General features: G+C 48.5%; 1 protein-coding gene across 1 annotated transcript in view; it reads right to left on the bottom strand.

The window, feature by feature from the left end:
• The window catches only part of LOC102729673 (aldehyde dehydrogenase family 3 member B2), a 3,347-nt gene extending 2,178 nt beyond the window's left edge, over positions 1-1,169 (bottom strand). The window contains 2 exon segments of the mRNA XM_081798509.1: positions 33-185; positions 1,140-1,169. Of these exon segments, the coding sequence (XP_081654635.1) occupies positions 33-185; positions 1,140-1,169 (183 nt within the window).
• Positions 1,170-15,842: the final 14,673 nt, after the last annotated feature.

Below are 15,842 nucleotides of genomic sequence, written 5' to 3'. Positions count from 1 at the left end.
CCCGCCTCCCCAGCCCCCTCAGCCCCGCCCACCTTGCACAGGTCCTGCACCAGCGCCTCGTGCAGAAACTGCTTGTTGTCCCGCAGGAAGCGGCCCAGGCCCTTGAGCTGCGCCGCCCGGAACTCGTCCTCCCTGAGCCGAAGGCCTCCCGCAGCCGCCGCAGGGTGTCCGCGAAGGGGTCCATCCTGCAGGGAGGGGGCAGCGTGGGCCGGGGCTCTCCACTTTCATGGGCATTCTCCCCGCGCCCCTGGCTGTACCTCTATGGGCTCACGGACACTTCTACAAGGACTCGCGTGTAACCCCAGAGGGCCGGGGCTGCCCCTGCACCCCTCCAACACATGGGTCCCTCCCATTTCCTTCTTTTTATTTATTTATTTATTCATGAGAGTCAGAGAGAGAGATAGAGAGAGGCAGCGGCAGAGGGAGAAGCAGGCTCCCCGCCTAGCAGGGAGCCCGATGCGGGACTCGATCCCAGGACCCTGGGATTGTGACCTGAGCCGAAGGCAGACGCTTAACCATCTGAGCCACCCAGGCGCCCCCCTCCCATTTCCTTCTGAGCACTTCCTGGAGGAGCGAGGCCTGAGTGGGCCACTGGCACCACCCACCCTCAGCCCCAGAGTTGGCCCGGAGCACCTGGAGCAGTGCCCCACGCTCTGCCTGGAATGCCAGCATCACCCTCCCTCATCCAGCTCTCCCTGCCTGGGGTTCAAACAGCTCCCGGTCCTATCAGCCCTGCTCTAACTTTGTCCGTGGCTCCCTAATACCTCTCTAGGGCCAAAGGCCTCAGCCCTGAATAAGGACCAGAATGGAAGAGGCTGGGATGAGTTATGGCACCCAGGTGTCCTGATGTCCATCCCAAGACTCTGGCCTCAGCTCAGTCATACCTTTCTCAGGTGAGGTGTGTCCTCAGTGTGCACACACTTGGAGTGTCTGGGGACAACCTCAGACTCAGCTTTTCCACGGCCAGATCCCCAGGCCCAGCCCCACTCTTGCCCAATAAACAGGGAAGCAGAGCTGGGTGGGGGCGTGCCCAGAGGGAATGGAGCCGGCAGCTGGTTCCTGCTTCTCATCCAAGGTGCCTCCTTGCCTGCCCACTGCAGGCGAGCAAGGACCCAGGGCTCGTTGACCTGGTTGTTTACCAGGGCAGGCTTCAGCTGGGCCTGGGCCATGTAGGTGACACGACCAACTTGGCCAGTCGCCCCCGGACCTTGCGGTCTAAACGTGGAGGAACGATGACACTGAAAACAATTCACAGATGGATCGGTGGGTCACAGGCTCTTCAAGGTCAGTGAGGACCCCACCAGTGGGCTCCAGCTGCAGCGGGAGAGGGGCAGGGGCAGGCTCTTGGAGGGCCAGGGTTCTGGACAGAGGGACTGGCATGTGGCCTGATTTTGAGAAACGAGGCACAGCTAGGCAGGGCCTTCACACAGGGCGCTGGGGCTCAGTCCGTGGGCGGTGGGCACACCAGGGAGCATAGGCTAGACAGGAAACCCAGCTGATCTGATTATTACCCCAGGTGCTGGGGCAGGGGACCTGATTTACCCTCCTCACGGCTGCTGTATGGTGGCTTCGGTCCCAGTCCGTGTGGCCCACAGCCCCTCGCCCCACGAGCGCTGAGCCCCTGCACCAGTGTGTGTACCCTGTGCTTCTTTAAGTGACTTGCTAGCATCTTTCTGTAGCTTCCAGAGGTCCCACAGTGAGACTGCAATACTTTCAGAAGCAGAAACAGACAGTAAGTGTCGCTTTTACAACCATAAACCAAAGGCTCAGGTCTGGCTTTGGCTCCCAAGCAGCTCCCCCTTTTCCTCTCCCAACTCCCCAGCCGTCCCCATCACAGCTCTGGTGACATCTGGCTGGTCCCAGTCTGTCCACATGCTGCCTCCTCCCCCAGCCCAGAAGCTCCTTGAGGGAGGATGGGGTCTGTCCCCACCCCCACCCCCAGGCCCAGAGGGAGGGTTCCTCCAAGGGTGCTCCCAGGATCTGTGTGTCACAGGGGGGACGTGAAATCCAGGCACACCCAGAGTAGGCCAGTGCCTACCTCTCTGAGCAGAGCCAGCTCCCGGCGCCCGGCTCCTGGCCCTGTGGCCCCCCGCCCCGTTTCACTCCGGAGACTCCTGGGCCCCACAAACCCCGAGTGTGGGCTCGGACCCGGGATCCCTCGCTGCACCTTTGCCTTCTTTGTCTGACCTTCTGCTTCCAGAGGCACTGACTCTGCTCCTATCCCCGGTCTCACCCCTGCCCCTGCTGACTGCCAGTCCCCCCCGGCTCCTACCAGACCCCCATGCCCATGCCGGGCAGTGGAGTGGCCCTGGGGGGGCGACTTAGCAGAAGCTGCCTCCTACTTCACGGCTCTAAAACCTTCCCCAGGCGGGGCCAGGGGTTGGCTGCAGCTGGGCAGAGAACAAGTCTGGGAATTCCAGGCTGTTCTGGATGTGCTGACAGGGGCTGGCAGGGAGTTATCTGGGGAGAAAAGTCCCCAGGGGGTTACACGATAAAATATCAGTGGGACCCTGGCAGCAAATGTTGCCTCGTCCAGGAAGCCCTCAGCCAGCAGAGTTTTATGGCCCACCCAGGTCCCTGCACCAACTCTTCATGTCCACCACCCCCTCCATCCCCACGCCACAAGGGGTCCTTTATTTCCCCTCTCCGAATATGTCCGACGGACATCCTCAGGGCAGAGGAAGGGGCCGTTGCAGCTGCAGAGAGCCTGGGTGCGTGGGGCACTTGCAGGGCCCATTTCTTCTCTCATTTATGGCAGGACCCCGGGCAAGTTGCTTAACCTCTCTGAGCCTCTCCAGGTAACAACAGTGAGCGACACAGTCCTTGAGAGGGATCACGCAGGAAGATACAAGAATAGACAAGATAGTTCAGTGCTCCTAAATGTTGGCTACCAATATTTCCTCGGGTCTTTGTTGAGCACATAGTAAGTCCTGGGAAGCAGAAGCCCGAGCTCAGGCGCTGTCACCATCTCTCACCAGTTGTCTGACCCCATCCCTCCACCAGCCCTGAGTTCTGTCGGGTCCAACCAAGGCCACCCGCTGTGGAGGGCTGTGGGCAGAGCGTGGGCCAACCCACTGGATGCCCTGAGATCATCCTTGGCTGTGACTGGAGTCAGCTCGGCAGCAGCCGCCAAGAACCACAGCCCCCAGGCCCGAGTTTGGGCCCCCAGCCGGAGATAGCAGTGGTGTTAGGACACCGGGAAGGGAGCCTCGGGGCCGGCAAGGCCCATCTAAGAGCAGAGGGTGGGGGTGGCAGCTGAGGAGGCCTCCTGCCCCCCACCCATTGGGTGATATGCACTTCAGATGGATGAATTGTACCTTAACGAAACGAAACGGAACCAAGAAGCCCGAATAGCTCAACCTCCGCGGGGATTGGCAAAACGTAAAAGAAGACCGTTGTAAGCCGTCTTTGCTGCCCCATTTTACCAGTTTCCCGCGGCTGCTCTGACAAAGGGCCACAGATGTGCTGGCTGAGGACAGTAGAAATGTATCGTCTCAGGGCTCTGGAGGCCAGAAGTCCCAAATCAGGGTCATGCCTCCTCCCGCAATTCCAGGGCAGAGTCCTTCCCCGCCAGACATCCGCAGCTGGGAGGGAAGAGTGTCCGTTCCGGGCAGACGGGTCACCTGCGCATTGGTGACACAGAGCAAGGGGAAGGTGGGGGGACAGGCCCGGCACATCCTTGGATGGGTACAGCCACGGGAAGGCAGACGCTTAACTCCCCAAGCCACCCAGGAGCCCCCAGATGATTCTCTCCAGGAGTTCTATTGCTATAAGGAAGCCAAGAATGGGTGGTGGCTCAGGGGTGGGATGGGTGGAGAGTGGGGAGATCCAGGGGGTACATATCGGTGTTTATGGGGATGAACCAGGTGGGAAGCCCTTGTCGGGGGAAGGTAGAGGGGCAGAGCATGTGGATGTGGGGTGAGGGCTTACAGAGTTGGGGGCAGAAAATGAGGGACGGATTCCCTCTGGGGATTTCTGTGTTTTCTATGATGTAACACCAGCCAGAGTGGGGGAGGGAGGAAGCTGGGCGTGACAAATCTGAGGACAGAACAGCAGCTCTGGTTGAGGCCTTGGAGGTTTGGCTATGACCTTCCATTGAGATTTGACAGACTCCTATGGACTGAATGGTATTCCTCCAAAATCCATATGGTGGATATTTAGAGAGTGCTCCCTTTTTGGTGATTACAAACATTGCCGTGAGTAACATCAGATATATGTCTCTTGGAGTTTCTCTTCGGTGTGTATCTGCGGTTAAGATGTGTAGGTGGTATGTTCATCTTCAATTTTCCCGGTATTGCTACACATGGTCTGGATGTTGCCTCCAAAGAGATTGACTAATTGAAATTTCCCCTAACATTGTATAAAAGTTCCCCTTGGCCCATATCCTCTCCAACACTTGGTATTCTCAGACTTTTTGTTTTTTTCAGTGAGTGTAGTGGGTTGAACGGTGCCCTCCCCCCGCCCCCTACAAAGACATGTCCATGCCCTAACCCTGGGAGTTTGTGAATGAGATCTTCTGTGGGAAAAGGATCTTTTTTTTAAATTTTTTTTAAATGTTTTATTTATTTATTCATGAGAGTCAGAGAGAGAGAGAGAGAGAGGCAGAGGCAGAGAGAGAAGCAGGCTCCCCGCCTAGCAGGGAGCCCGATGCGGGACTCGATCCCAGGACCCTGGGATCATGACCTGAGCCGAAGGCAGACACTTAACCACCTGAGCCACCCAGGTGCCCTGAAAAGGATCTTTACAGATGTAATTAAGGATCTCGAGATAAGATCATTCCGGATTAGCCAGCGGAGCCCTAAATCCTATGATGAGTGTCCTCGTCAGAGAAAGAGATTTGAGATAGAAGAGGAGGAGGCCACGTGAAGATGAGGCAGAGATTGCCACGAGCCAAGGAGCCCCCGGAGCCCCCAGAAGTTGGAAGAGGTAAGGCAGGACCCTCCCCTAGAGGCGCTGGAGAGAGCGTGGTCCTGTCATACCTGATTTCAGACTTCTGACCTCCAGAACTGTGAGAGAATGAATATCTGGTTTCTAAGCCACCAAGTTTGTGTAATTTGTTACCGCAGTCCTAGGAAACTGACACAATGGGTATGTAACAGTATCTTACAATTGTTGTAATTTTTATTTTACCAGTTACTGCTGAGGTTGAGCATAGTCTTATTTGCTTATGGGCTCTTCGGGCTTCTTATCAGTTCTTTCTTTCTTTTTTTTTTTTTGCATGGTTTTCTACTGTGTTATTTTTCTTTTGTCTTATTGGTTTGTAGGAATTCTGTATATTCAAAACAGTAACCCTTTGCTGTGTATCTATTTTTTTGGTAACTAATAAACTTTATTTTCTAGAACTGTCTAGGTACACAGCAAAATTGAGTGAAAAATACACATAGTTCCCGTATACCCCTTTGGCCCCCCACACACATACTCAACATCCCTCATCAGAGGCGTTAACATCAGTGAATCCACACTGACACATCATCATCCCCCAGAGTCCACAGTTACATTAGGGTTCCCACTCCGTGTTAGACATTCTATGTGTTTTGACAAATGCATAAGAACACATACCCGCCATTGTAATATCATAAAGAATAACTTCATGCCCTAAAATCCTCTGTGCTCCACCTATTTGTCACTCTTTCACTCCAAACCCCTGACAACCACTTTTTTTTTTTTTTTACTGTTTCCATAGTTATTCTTTTTCTGGAATTCCACATGGCTGGAATCACACAGTATGCAGCCTCTCAGATTGACATCTTTCACTTAATCATATGCATTTAAGTTTCCTCCATGTCTTTTCATGGCTTGATAGCTCATTTCTTCTTAGCCCTGAATAATAATATTCCATTGTCTGGGTGGACCACAGTTTATTTATCCTATGGATAGTACCTATAAAAGGACATCTTGGCTGCTTTCAAGTTTTGGAAATTATGAATAAAGCTGCTATACACATCCATGTGAAGGTTTTTGTGTGGACATAAGTTTTCAACTCCTTTGGGTAAATACCAAGTATTTCACTTGACTTTTTTCTTGCTTACATGGTTTCTGAGAGTTCAGATATAATTCTTATTTTTGTTCCTCTATAGATCAGGTATGGCTAAGGTATCCCCCCTCTGATTTCTTCCAAGATTTTTTCTTTATCTTTGATTTTCTAAAGTTTGAATGTAATATGCCCAGATGTAGCTTTTTTTGCATTTAGCCTGCTTGGTGTGCTCTGAGATTCCTGGATCTGTGGTTTGGTGTCTGATGTTAATTTGGGGAAATTCTCAGTCATCACTCCTTAAAATACCACTTCTGTCCCTTTTCTCTTTTCCTTCCGGTTTTTCTATTACATATATGTTACACCTTTTGTTATTGTCCTACAGTTCTTGGATGTTCTGTTCTATTTTTTTTTTTCTTTTACCCAATCTTTTTTTCTCTTTACTTTTCTATTTTGGAAGTTTCTCATGTCATATCTTCACGCTCAGAGATTCTTTCCTCAGCCATGTCCAGGCTGCTAATTAGCCCCTCAAAGGCGTCGTTCATTTCTGTTACAATATTTTTGATCTCTAGCATTTCGATTCTTTCTCAAAATTTCCACCTCTCTGCTTACATTATCCATCTGTTATTGAATGTTGTCTGCCTTTTCCATTAAAGCTCTCAGCATGTTAGTCATAGCTCTTTTAAAACTCCTGGTCTGATAATTCCGACATCCATGCCATATCTGACTCAGTTCTGATGCTTGTTCAGTCTCCTCGGGCTGTTTTTTGCCTTTTAGTATGCTTTGCAATCTTTTTTTGAAAGGGGGACATGATGCACTGGGTAGAAGGAACTGTGGTAAATAGGCCTTTAGAAATGTGGGGAAGAAAAGGGCGCCTGGGTGGCTCAGATGGTTAAGCGTCTGCCTTCGGCTCAGGTCATGGTCTCAGGGTCCTGGGATCGAGTCCCACATCGGGCTCCCTGCTCCTTGGGAGCCTGCTTCTCCCTCTGCCTCTCTCTCTCTCATGAATAAAAAAAAAAAAATCTAAAAAAAAAAAAAGAAATGTGGGGAAGTGTCATGGAAGGGAGGCCGCGGTGCAGTCCCGTGGTTTTGTCTCAGTCTTTTGGTGAGCCTGGGCCCCCGACTGAACTCGAGAGCTTCTCCACTTTTTCTCTCCTTAGATGGGACAGGACGGTTAGAGGGGCCTGGAGCTGTGTATTTCCCTTCCTCCAGGTGGGGTAAGCTCTGATAAAACCCAAGAGATTAGGCTCTGGTAAAATCATTTCCGCTGAGGGCAGACCTTGTTAAGAAAAGAAAACTCCAGCATATTTCAGAATTGTTCTCTTCCCCTCCCCCTGCTGGAAGCACGAAGGGATTTTTCTCCAATATTCACTATAAGGATCAAGTAGAACTCCTGGAGGTAAAACCTATGGAAGTTGCGTGGAGGGGCCCCCCATAACTGGGGCCCCCCATAACTGGGGCCCCCTGGATTTTTTAACTCTCAGAGTTATTCACACTGAGCCTCCAGAAATTCCCTGATCACAGTTCAGGTTTTTCTGCTCTGTCACCGGTTCCTGCAGAAGTTTCTTTTCATAGGTATGTTTCTGCTCTCCTAAGTTGTATTTCTCTGTATCCACTTGTCTGTCTCTCCAGTTCTGGGGGCAGCAGTTTGCCCTGTGACTTCACTTCTCTGACCAATCCAAGAAGAGCTGTTGATGCCTCAGTTTGTTCAGTTTTGTACTTGCGGTTAAGAGGGAGTGAGGACTTCTCAGCTCCTCGTGTGCTGGGCTGGCAGCCAAGGAGATATCTTGAGAATATCTTCTCTGAGCTGGCAGCTTGTATTCCCACTCTGTTTATGGTACCCTTTGTGGATTAGATTTGAATTTAGTGTTGAAGAAGAGAAGACCGAGCCCTGACATCTGGGAGCTGGGATGGCACGACCAGCCAGGACTTGCTCTCTCCTGTTGAACAGGAACAAGTCCACAGAATAACAGAATCAAAGACATTCTGCAGCTTTGATGGATGGAGACAAAAACAAGATCATTCCATAAACAAGACTGAACGCTAACAGGCATCAACACTGTCTGAACCACAATAACCACCTCACCGTTTCTCCATCCTGATAATATGTGTGACTGTGGCTGTGGGCCAATTGCAGCTTTACCTTCGTGCTCATCTGCACTCTGTATAGATAAAATGTGTTCAGATACCCAATCATAGAAAGATCCCTGCTCTAAAAGCACCTGGTCCAGAGCAAAGCCCAGCATCCTCAAACCTCCCTCCAGTTACTCGACGCAAACACAAAACCTCTAAGTCTTTTCCAACACCCTCTTATTGAGATACTTACAGTTCTCCATCTCAAAAGCAATAAATCCAACTTGTTCAAAGAGTAATGTGTTCTCATTGATCTTTGGCTTGAGGACATTGACAATATAGTCCAATTTGTTTCTACTTTAAGATTTGTGCTTTTTATATCTTGTTTAAGAAATTTTTCTCTACCCTAAGTTCATTTAAAAAGTTGGGTTTGTGTGTGTGTTTTCTTCCCAAAGTCAGCTTTTCACTTTAAGTTCTTCTAGAATTTATTTACTTTTGTGAATTGTGTGAGGTAGAGATCTAATTTAACTTTTTTTCCCCATAAATATAACTCATTGTTCTAGCAACTGGCTGGATGATAAATCATTTGTACTAAGTCTGTTTCTGGGTTCCATACTCTATTTCATTGATTTATTTATTTCTCGATCCCAATACCAATACTATACTGTCTTAAACACCATTGTTTAATAAAAAGTCTTGAAATCTAGTAGGGTAAATTTCCCTACCTTGTTTTTCTTCTAAATTATCTTGGCTTATTCTTGGCCTATTTGTTCTCCATAAACATATTAGAATCAGCACACCAAATTCCTTGAAAACTTCTGTTGGGGTCTTCATTGGAAGTGTTTAAATTTATAGATCATTTTTGGTGAATGTGACATCTTTATGAATCTTCCCATCCATTAACATGGTATATCTTTCCACTGACTTAGCTCTTTATTACTGTCTTTTAATACAATATTGTATATTTTTCCACTAGCACATCTTTACCTAGATGAATACCTAGGTAGCTTGTTTTTATTGCTGCTCTAAAAATCATACTCTCCAAAAGGGTGTAGGAGTATGGGAATGCAATTTATGTCTTTGTATTAATCTTATTTTCATTACTGGTTCTAACAATAATGAGGTTTTCATGTAAATGAAGATAAACTCTGTAGAAATTGACAGATTTGTTTCTTTCTTTTCAGTTCTTACACTGCATTGGTTTTTCTCATTCTGTGTGCAGTAGGACCTCCAGTACAATGTTGAATAGAAGCAAATTACAGTGGGAATTTTTGTCAAGTTCTTGTCCTTGATGGGCTGTGAATAATTCACCTTTAAAAATAATGTTTGCTGCACATTTTTGGAAGATTTCTTTACCTTTCTTTGGAAGATTTTCTATACCTAGCTTGATGAGAAATCTTGTTTATTTTGTTTATTTTATTTTTTTTAAGATTTTATTTATTTATTTGAGAGAGAGAGAATGAGAGACAGAGAGCATGAGAGGGAGGAGGGTCAGAGGGAGAAGCAGACTCCCTGCCGAGCAGGGAGCCCGATGCGGGACTCGATCCCGGGACTCCAGGATCATGACTTGAGCTGAAGGCAGTCGCTTAACCGACTGAGCCACCCAGGCGCCCCATGATTTTATTTATTTGAGAGAGAGAGAATGAGAGAGAGCATGAGAGGGAGGAGGGTCAGAGGGAGAAGCAGACCCCCCGCCGAGCAGGGAGCCCGATGCGGGACTCGATCCCGGGACTCCAGGATCATGACCTGAGCCGAAGGCAGTCGCCCAACCAACTGAGCCACCCAGGCGCCCTATTTTGTTTATTTTACATCATGAATGGATATTGAATTTCATCAAATGTTTGGACCTAGTAACTTACTCCTAAAGAATGAAATAGAGCAAAGGTGATGAGATCTCATTTTTAAGACTGGATTATAAGGATTATGAGTCACAGAACATTAAAAGGATTGTGCACCATGACTTAATGGGATTTGTCCCAGGAAGGCAAGGGTGATTCAACATGAGGAATCAATCAATATAATATGCCACGTTAATAAAATAAACAGGAAAAAGCATGATCATATCCTTGGATATAAAAAAATTTGACAAATTCAACACATTTTCATAATCAAAACCACTGGGCAAACTAAGAATTGAAAGGAACTTTCTGAACATGATAAGAAGCATTTATGAAAAACCCACAGCTAACTTCACACTTGGTGGTGAAAGACGGAGAACTTTCCCCTTACAATCAGGAAAAAGACAAGGATGACTGCTTTCACCACGGCTGTTCAATATTTTCCTGAAAGTTTAGCTGGAGTATTTAGGAAATAAATAAATAAATAAATAAATAAATAAATAAATAAATAAAAGACATTCAAATAAGAAAATAAGAAGTAGAGGCGCCTGGATGGCTCAGTCGGTTAAGCATCTGCTTTCTGCTCGGGTCATGATCTGGGGGTCCTGGGATCAAGCCCTGTGTCGGGCTCTCTGCTCAGCAGGGAGTCTGCTTCTCCCTCTCCCTTTGTGCTCTCTCTCTCGCTCTCGCTCTCTCTCAAATAAATAAAATCTTAAAAAAAAAAAGAAAGTAAAAAGTTATACAGGTGATATTACTCTGTATATAAGAATCCCGAGTAACACATACACCCACTACTAGAGCTAATAAACCATTTCTGCAAAGTTGCAGAGTACAAAGTCAACACTTAAAAATCAGTTGTGTTTCGGGGCGCCTGGGTGGCTCAGTTGGTTAAGCGACTGCCTTCGGCTCAGCTCATGATCCTGGAGTCCCGGGATCGAGTCCCACGTCGGGCTCCCTGCTCGGCAGGGAGTCTGCCTCTCTCTCTGACCCTCCCCCCTCTCATGGTCTCTATCTCATTCTCTCTCTCTCAAATAAATAAATAATAAAAAAAAAAATCAGTTGTGTTTCTATGTACCAGCAATGAACAATCCGAAAAGGAAATTAAGAAAACAATTCCATTTACAATAGAATCCAAAGCAATAAAATACTTAGGAATAAATTTAACCAACCCATAACACGTTTCTTACTTCCTTTTCCAGCCTTCACCGACCCTGCTCTCAAGGTCCAGATTTCGACTAACAGCCTATTCAAGGCAATTTAGACTTTCTCTGACATGATCCAAAAACCTTTCCAACCTCCACCCACTGGCCCATTCCAAATCCACCCTCTTGCTTTTAGCTCTTTGCTATGGCAGCACTCCACTTCTGGGTATCAAAATCTGTCTACTGCTGCATAACAAATCCCCCCACCTCCCAAACTCAGGGTCTTAAAATAACCATCATTTATGATCGAAGTTTCTCTGGGTCGGGAATCTGACTGCAGCTTAGCTGGGCCCTCTGGTTCAGTGTCTCTGGTGTGCTGGATTTTGTCAGCCTGGATTTTGGAATTGCTATGAATCAGTGGCCCCTCGGCACCTCCTGTTCCCTTCCTGCAACAGAATGTCTACAGGATCTATCCTGTGTCTAACAGGGACAAAGACTCCATGCTTGCCGTTTTGACAAGGTTTTCAAGCCTCCATCCTCCTCGTGCCCCCCCCCCCCAATCTGGGCAGCCTGATAAGAAGGCCCACGTGCAGCCCCCATTCCTTGGCACTGGGAGAAGTTTCAAACCAAATTTCAAATTCCAACCATGGAAACCCAAGCCTGCATACTGGTCCCACCCCGGGTGTACCCCGAAGTACAATGAAAGCCTGAAGCCACTCTTATTTTGCTCTAGATTCAACCGAGCCTTCTCCTTGGGGAATCCTTTTGGTGTTTATTATGTGAGTAATAGATATTATTTCATGTCCATTGGTACATATGTGTCATTTATCCCAAGATCCGTAAGTTCCTGGGCAGGAGGCTGCCCGGCATGCAGCAAGGGGTGCCGGGCACCCAAGTAGAACACTTGATGCTGTGAACAGGGTGGCTGGACCATGACCACGGGCGGTAGATCTGCACTCAGCTTACTGACTGGGTTCACGCCACAGGTGGGGGGCTTGGGCAGGCTCCGTAGATTGCCGGAAAGGGGGTTGATCCCCGGGGTAGTCACTGTGTGAGCACCACGTGGCGGTGTTCGCAGCCTGGCGTCCCAGCTGCAGGTGGCCCATCAGCGTTCCACAAGGTCAAGATGCTTCTTTGGGGTTGCTATTCTCACTTCACTGCTCTATGCTGATCCACTTTGGAATGTCCTGCAGTAAAAAAAAAAAAAAAAAGAGAAATGTAAATAGGATGTCCCCTAAAATATCCTGAATTACAAACAGTTAAGATAACATTACTACAGGTCAAGAAAAATATATTAGTCTGAGGCCTTCGGACTGCCCTCCTCAGGAGAGAGCTGCAGGATAGCAAAGTACTCGGCTGCAGTCTGGAGCGGGCTCCTCGGCTGCAGGGCACCTTACAACTCGCCTTGCAGTCCCCTGTCCCCTTTGGTTTCAAGGTCGTCCTTTGTGGTACATAGGACAAGGATCTCAGGGAGGTGGCATCTTTGGCTTATCCCCCTTTTCACTGTCTATGTAACTAATAAACCTTAAATCAAAAATCAGCTCATTGCATCCTTACCAGTCAAGTCAGTCAGGCCTTGACCTTGGCCTGGTGCTGTCTTGTGGGTCAGCTTGACCTGCTGTACCACTAACACATCACAAGCCCTCCCTTGATGCCCCCAGAGCACTCCTTTCTAGACAAGACCTTGCTCATGCCTCAGACAGCCTCTGAGCCACTCAGGATGGTTGCCCATGGGTTTCTCGGGTGAAAAGCTGTCTGCTTCAGCTCCCACACACACTTCATGAGAACAATTGCCGGCTGTATGTTGGGCCCAATTGGAGACGAGCTCGCTGGTTCCAACCTCATTACCCTACAGACAGATGTCCATTACGTCTGGGTCGTGGAGGCAGCACTCGGCGGCCTCAACTTACCCACAAGCCTCCTTGCTACAGTGGAGATGACATCTTTAGGATAAAGCCTTACCTGCGCCATCTGGTGTAGTCCCTTGCCCGAGACTGATGCTGGAGGAGGCCACCCCTCTCCCAGAGTTGCTAACCACTTCGGGAGCCCCCGGGAATAAGCAAGCCAACAAGAAAGGGGCTTCATGCACTTTGAAGCTCTGATGAGGGAGCTCGCTGGAGAGCAGAGGTCCCATCCCGTCATCGGGCCCTCCCTGATCAAACGTGGGGCCCAAGCGGCAGCTGAGTTGGCAGAAGTGTGGGCAGTTGTCAGCTGCAGTGAGCCCTGACCCACCAGCGACTTCACCGCACTTTCCCTGACTCCCAGCTGGTGCTAATGGATGGGCCGTCTATAAAAACAAAACTAGGGGCACCTGGGTGGTTCAGTCAGGTGTCTGCCTTCGGCTCAGGTCATGATCTTGGGGTCCTGGGATCGAGCCCCGTGTCAGGCTCCCTGCTCAGTGGGGAGTCTGCTTCTTCCTCTCCCTCTGCTCCTCCCTGCTGCTCACATGCATGCTCATGTTTTCTCTCTCTCTCTCAAATAAATAAAGAAAATCTTCTTTTTTTAAGATTTATTTATTTTATTTTATTTTTTAAAGATTTTATTTATTTATTTGACAGAGAGAGACACAGCGAGAGAGGGAACACAAGCAGGGGGAGTGGGAGAGGGAGAAACAGGCTTCCCGCGGAGCAGGGAGCCTGACGCGGGGCTCGATCCCAGGACCCTGGGATCACGACCTGAGCCGAAGGCAGACGCTTAACGACTGAGCCCCCCAGGTGCCCCAAGAAAATCTTTTAAAAAAACAAAACTACACCTGTTGCCTCAGAACATCCAATATACAACACAAAATGTTTCAACCTATCCCAAGTTTTCCAACTTCAACAAGTATCATAAGATCTTACCTTCTTACAAAACACAAAAGGTTTAGCTCTCTCTCTCTTTTAAAAGTTTATTTATCTAGGTAATCTCTACACCCAACACGGGGCTCGAGCTGACGACTCCAAGACCAAGAGTCTCAGGCTCTTCCAACTGAGCCAGCCAGGCGCCCCCAAAAGGCTCATCTCTTGAACAAGACACCTCTGCAGTCTTACTCCCAGCCTGTAAGGGATGGAGATCAGATTGAGGCCAAGGGGAATCCATTGAACATGACCCTCTAATTATAAATCTCAAGAGGACCCGATATTCACCTCTGGTGTCCTGCTCATGTAGACCCACCTAACCTGCAAGTTTCACCAAAAATATAAAATGCACAAATGCAATCCCAATGAAAATCTCTTACAGGAGAGTTAAGACTTACAACTGGCATATCACGAAGTGTGTTCCAGTAGGAGGTGGCCCCAAGCCCTCCTGAATGTGCAGATATTAAATGATCCCCCAAACAGTGCCCCTTCCAAGTCGGGGTTTCCAGGGTCTCAGGCCATCGCGTAAAAACGCAGCCGCTCTGCTTTCTGGCTATTCTTTGAGCTAGGCTTGGGTCAAGGACACGGCCACCCTTTGGGGGATCCCACTCAGGTCTGAGATACTCATGGGCCGTCTTTTGGCCCCATTACCATCCAGTATCGTTTGATTTCTTCAAGATTCTGTAGGGACCGCAGCCTCCTACAATCTAAGATAAAATCCATTCCAACAATATATAATCTGTTGGAATTCTTCAATTGACCATCTTTTAAAATTAGAAGGGAGTCACACTTGATAGCAAAAGGCCCTCAAAATGACAGATTGTACCCACAGAAGGCGCCTCTGATCTTTATGCCTCTCTCTGTTCATGTTATTAGCAAATGGACTTGTTCTAAAATACTGGAAGTGGCACCAAAACAAAACCTGGGCACCCTTGGGCTCCTTACATCCACAGTGTGGACATACGTGCTGCACGTAGGGTGACTGACACATTATCCCGTGGCATTAGTCCACCTTTGTGCCTCCCTGACCAATATGGCTCTGGGCCTCACGGTAGTCAGTTTGGCTCCAAATCATTACATTCCAAATTCCAACGAAATGACTCTTGCATCTGATAACCCCTGCCTTGACGTTGGATTCATTCTCAGTGGTGACAGCCCTCTGACCACCAGGTCCCTGCCAATGGACTTAATTCCAGGGGTGACTTGCTTGTCACCTTCCCCCATGTGCTCTCTCCTCCCCCTGACAACAAATCACACCGCTCCTCAAATCTCTCCCCAACGGACCTTAAGCCCCAAACTCCCGCTTTTACTCTTGGACCCAGAATCCCTCCAAGTAATATTACAGTTGGACCCTTGGACAATGTGAGGGTTAGGGGCACTGATCCCCTATGCAGTTGAAAATTTGAGTATGGCTTTTGAGTCTTCCCCAAACTTAGCTACTAACAGCCTACTGACGACAGGGAAGCCTTATGGATAATGGAAACAATCAATTAACACATATTTTGTATGTTATATGTATTGCATACCATGTTCTTACAATAAAGTAGGCTAGCAAAAAGAAAATGTTAGGAAAATCAAAAGGGGAGAAAATATATTTACAGTCCCATCCTGTAAAAAATCCAAGTATAAGTGGATTTATGCAGTTCAAACCCATGTGGTTCAAGGGTCAACTGCATGTCTACTCTCTCTTTTTTTTTTAAGTTTATTTATTTTTTTTCTAGTAATCTCCACACCCAGTGTGGGGCTCAAACTCACAACCCTGAGATCAAGAGTCACGTGCTCTGCTGACTGAGCCAGCCAGGTGCCCCTGTATATCCCGAATTAAAAGTCCAGCCCAGGGGGGCGCCTGGGTGGCTCAGTCGTTAAGCGTCTGCCTTCGGCTCAGGTCATGGTCCCAGGGTTCTGGGATCGAGCCCCGCATTGGGCTCCCCGCTCCGCAGGGGGCCTGCTTCTCCCTCTCCCACTCCCCCTGCTTGTGTTC

This window comes from Leptonychotes weddellii, chromosome 11, assembly GCF_054177405.1.
Source record: "Leptonychotes weddellii isolate Sample4059 chromosome 11, ASM5417740v2, whole genome shotgun sequence".
NCBI classification, from domain to species: domain Eukaryota; kingdom Metazoa; phylum Chordata; class Mammalia; order Carnivora; family Phocidae; genus Leptonychotes; species Leptonychotes weddellii.
The sequence above is the reverse complement of the archived record's forward strand: the minus strand, read 5'-3'. Positions and strand labels throughout refer to the sequence as shown.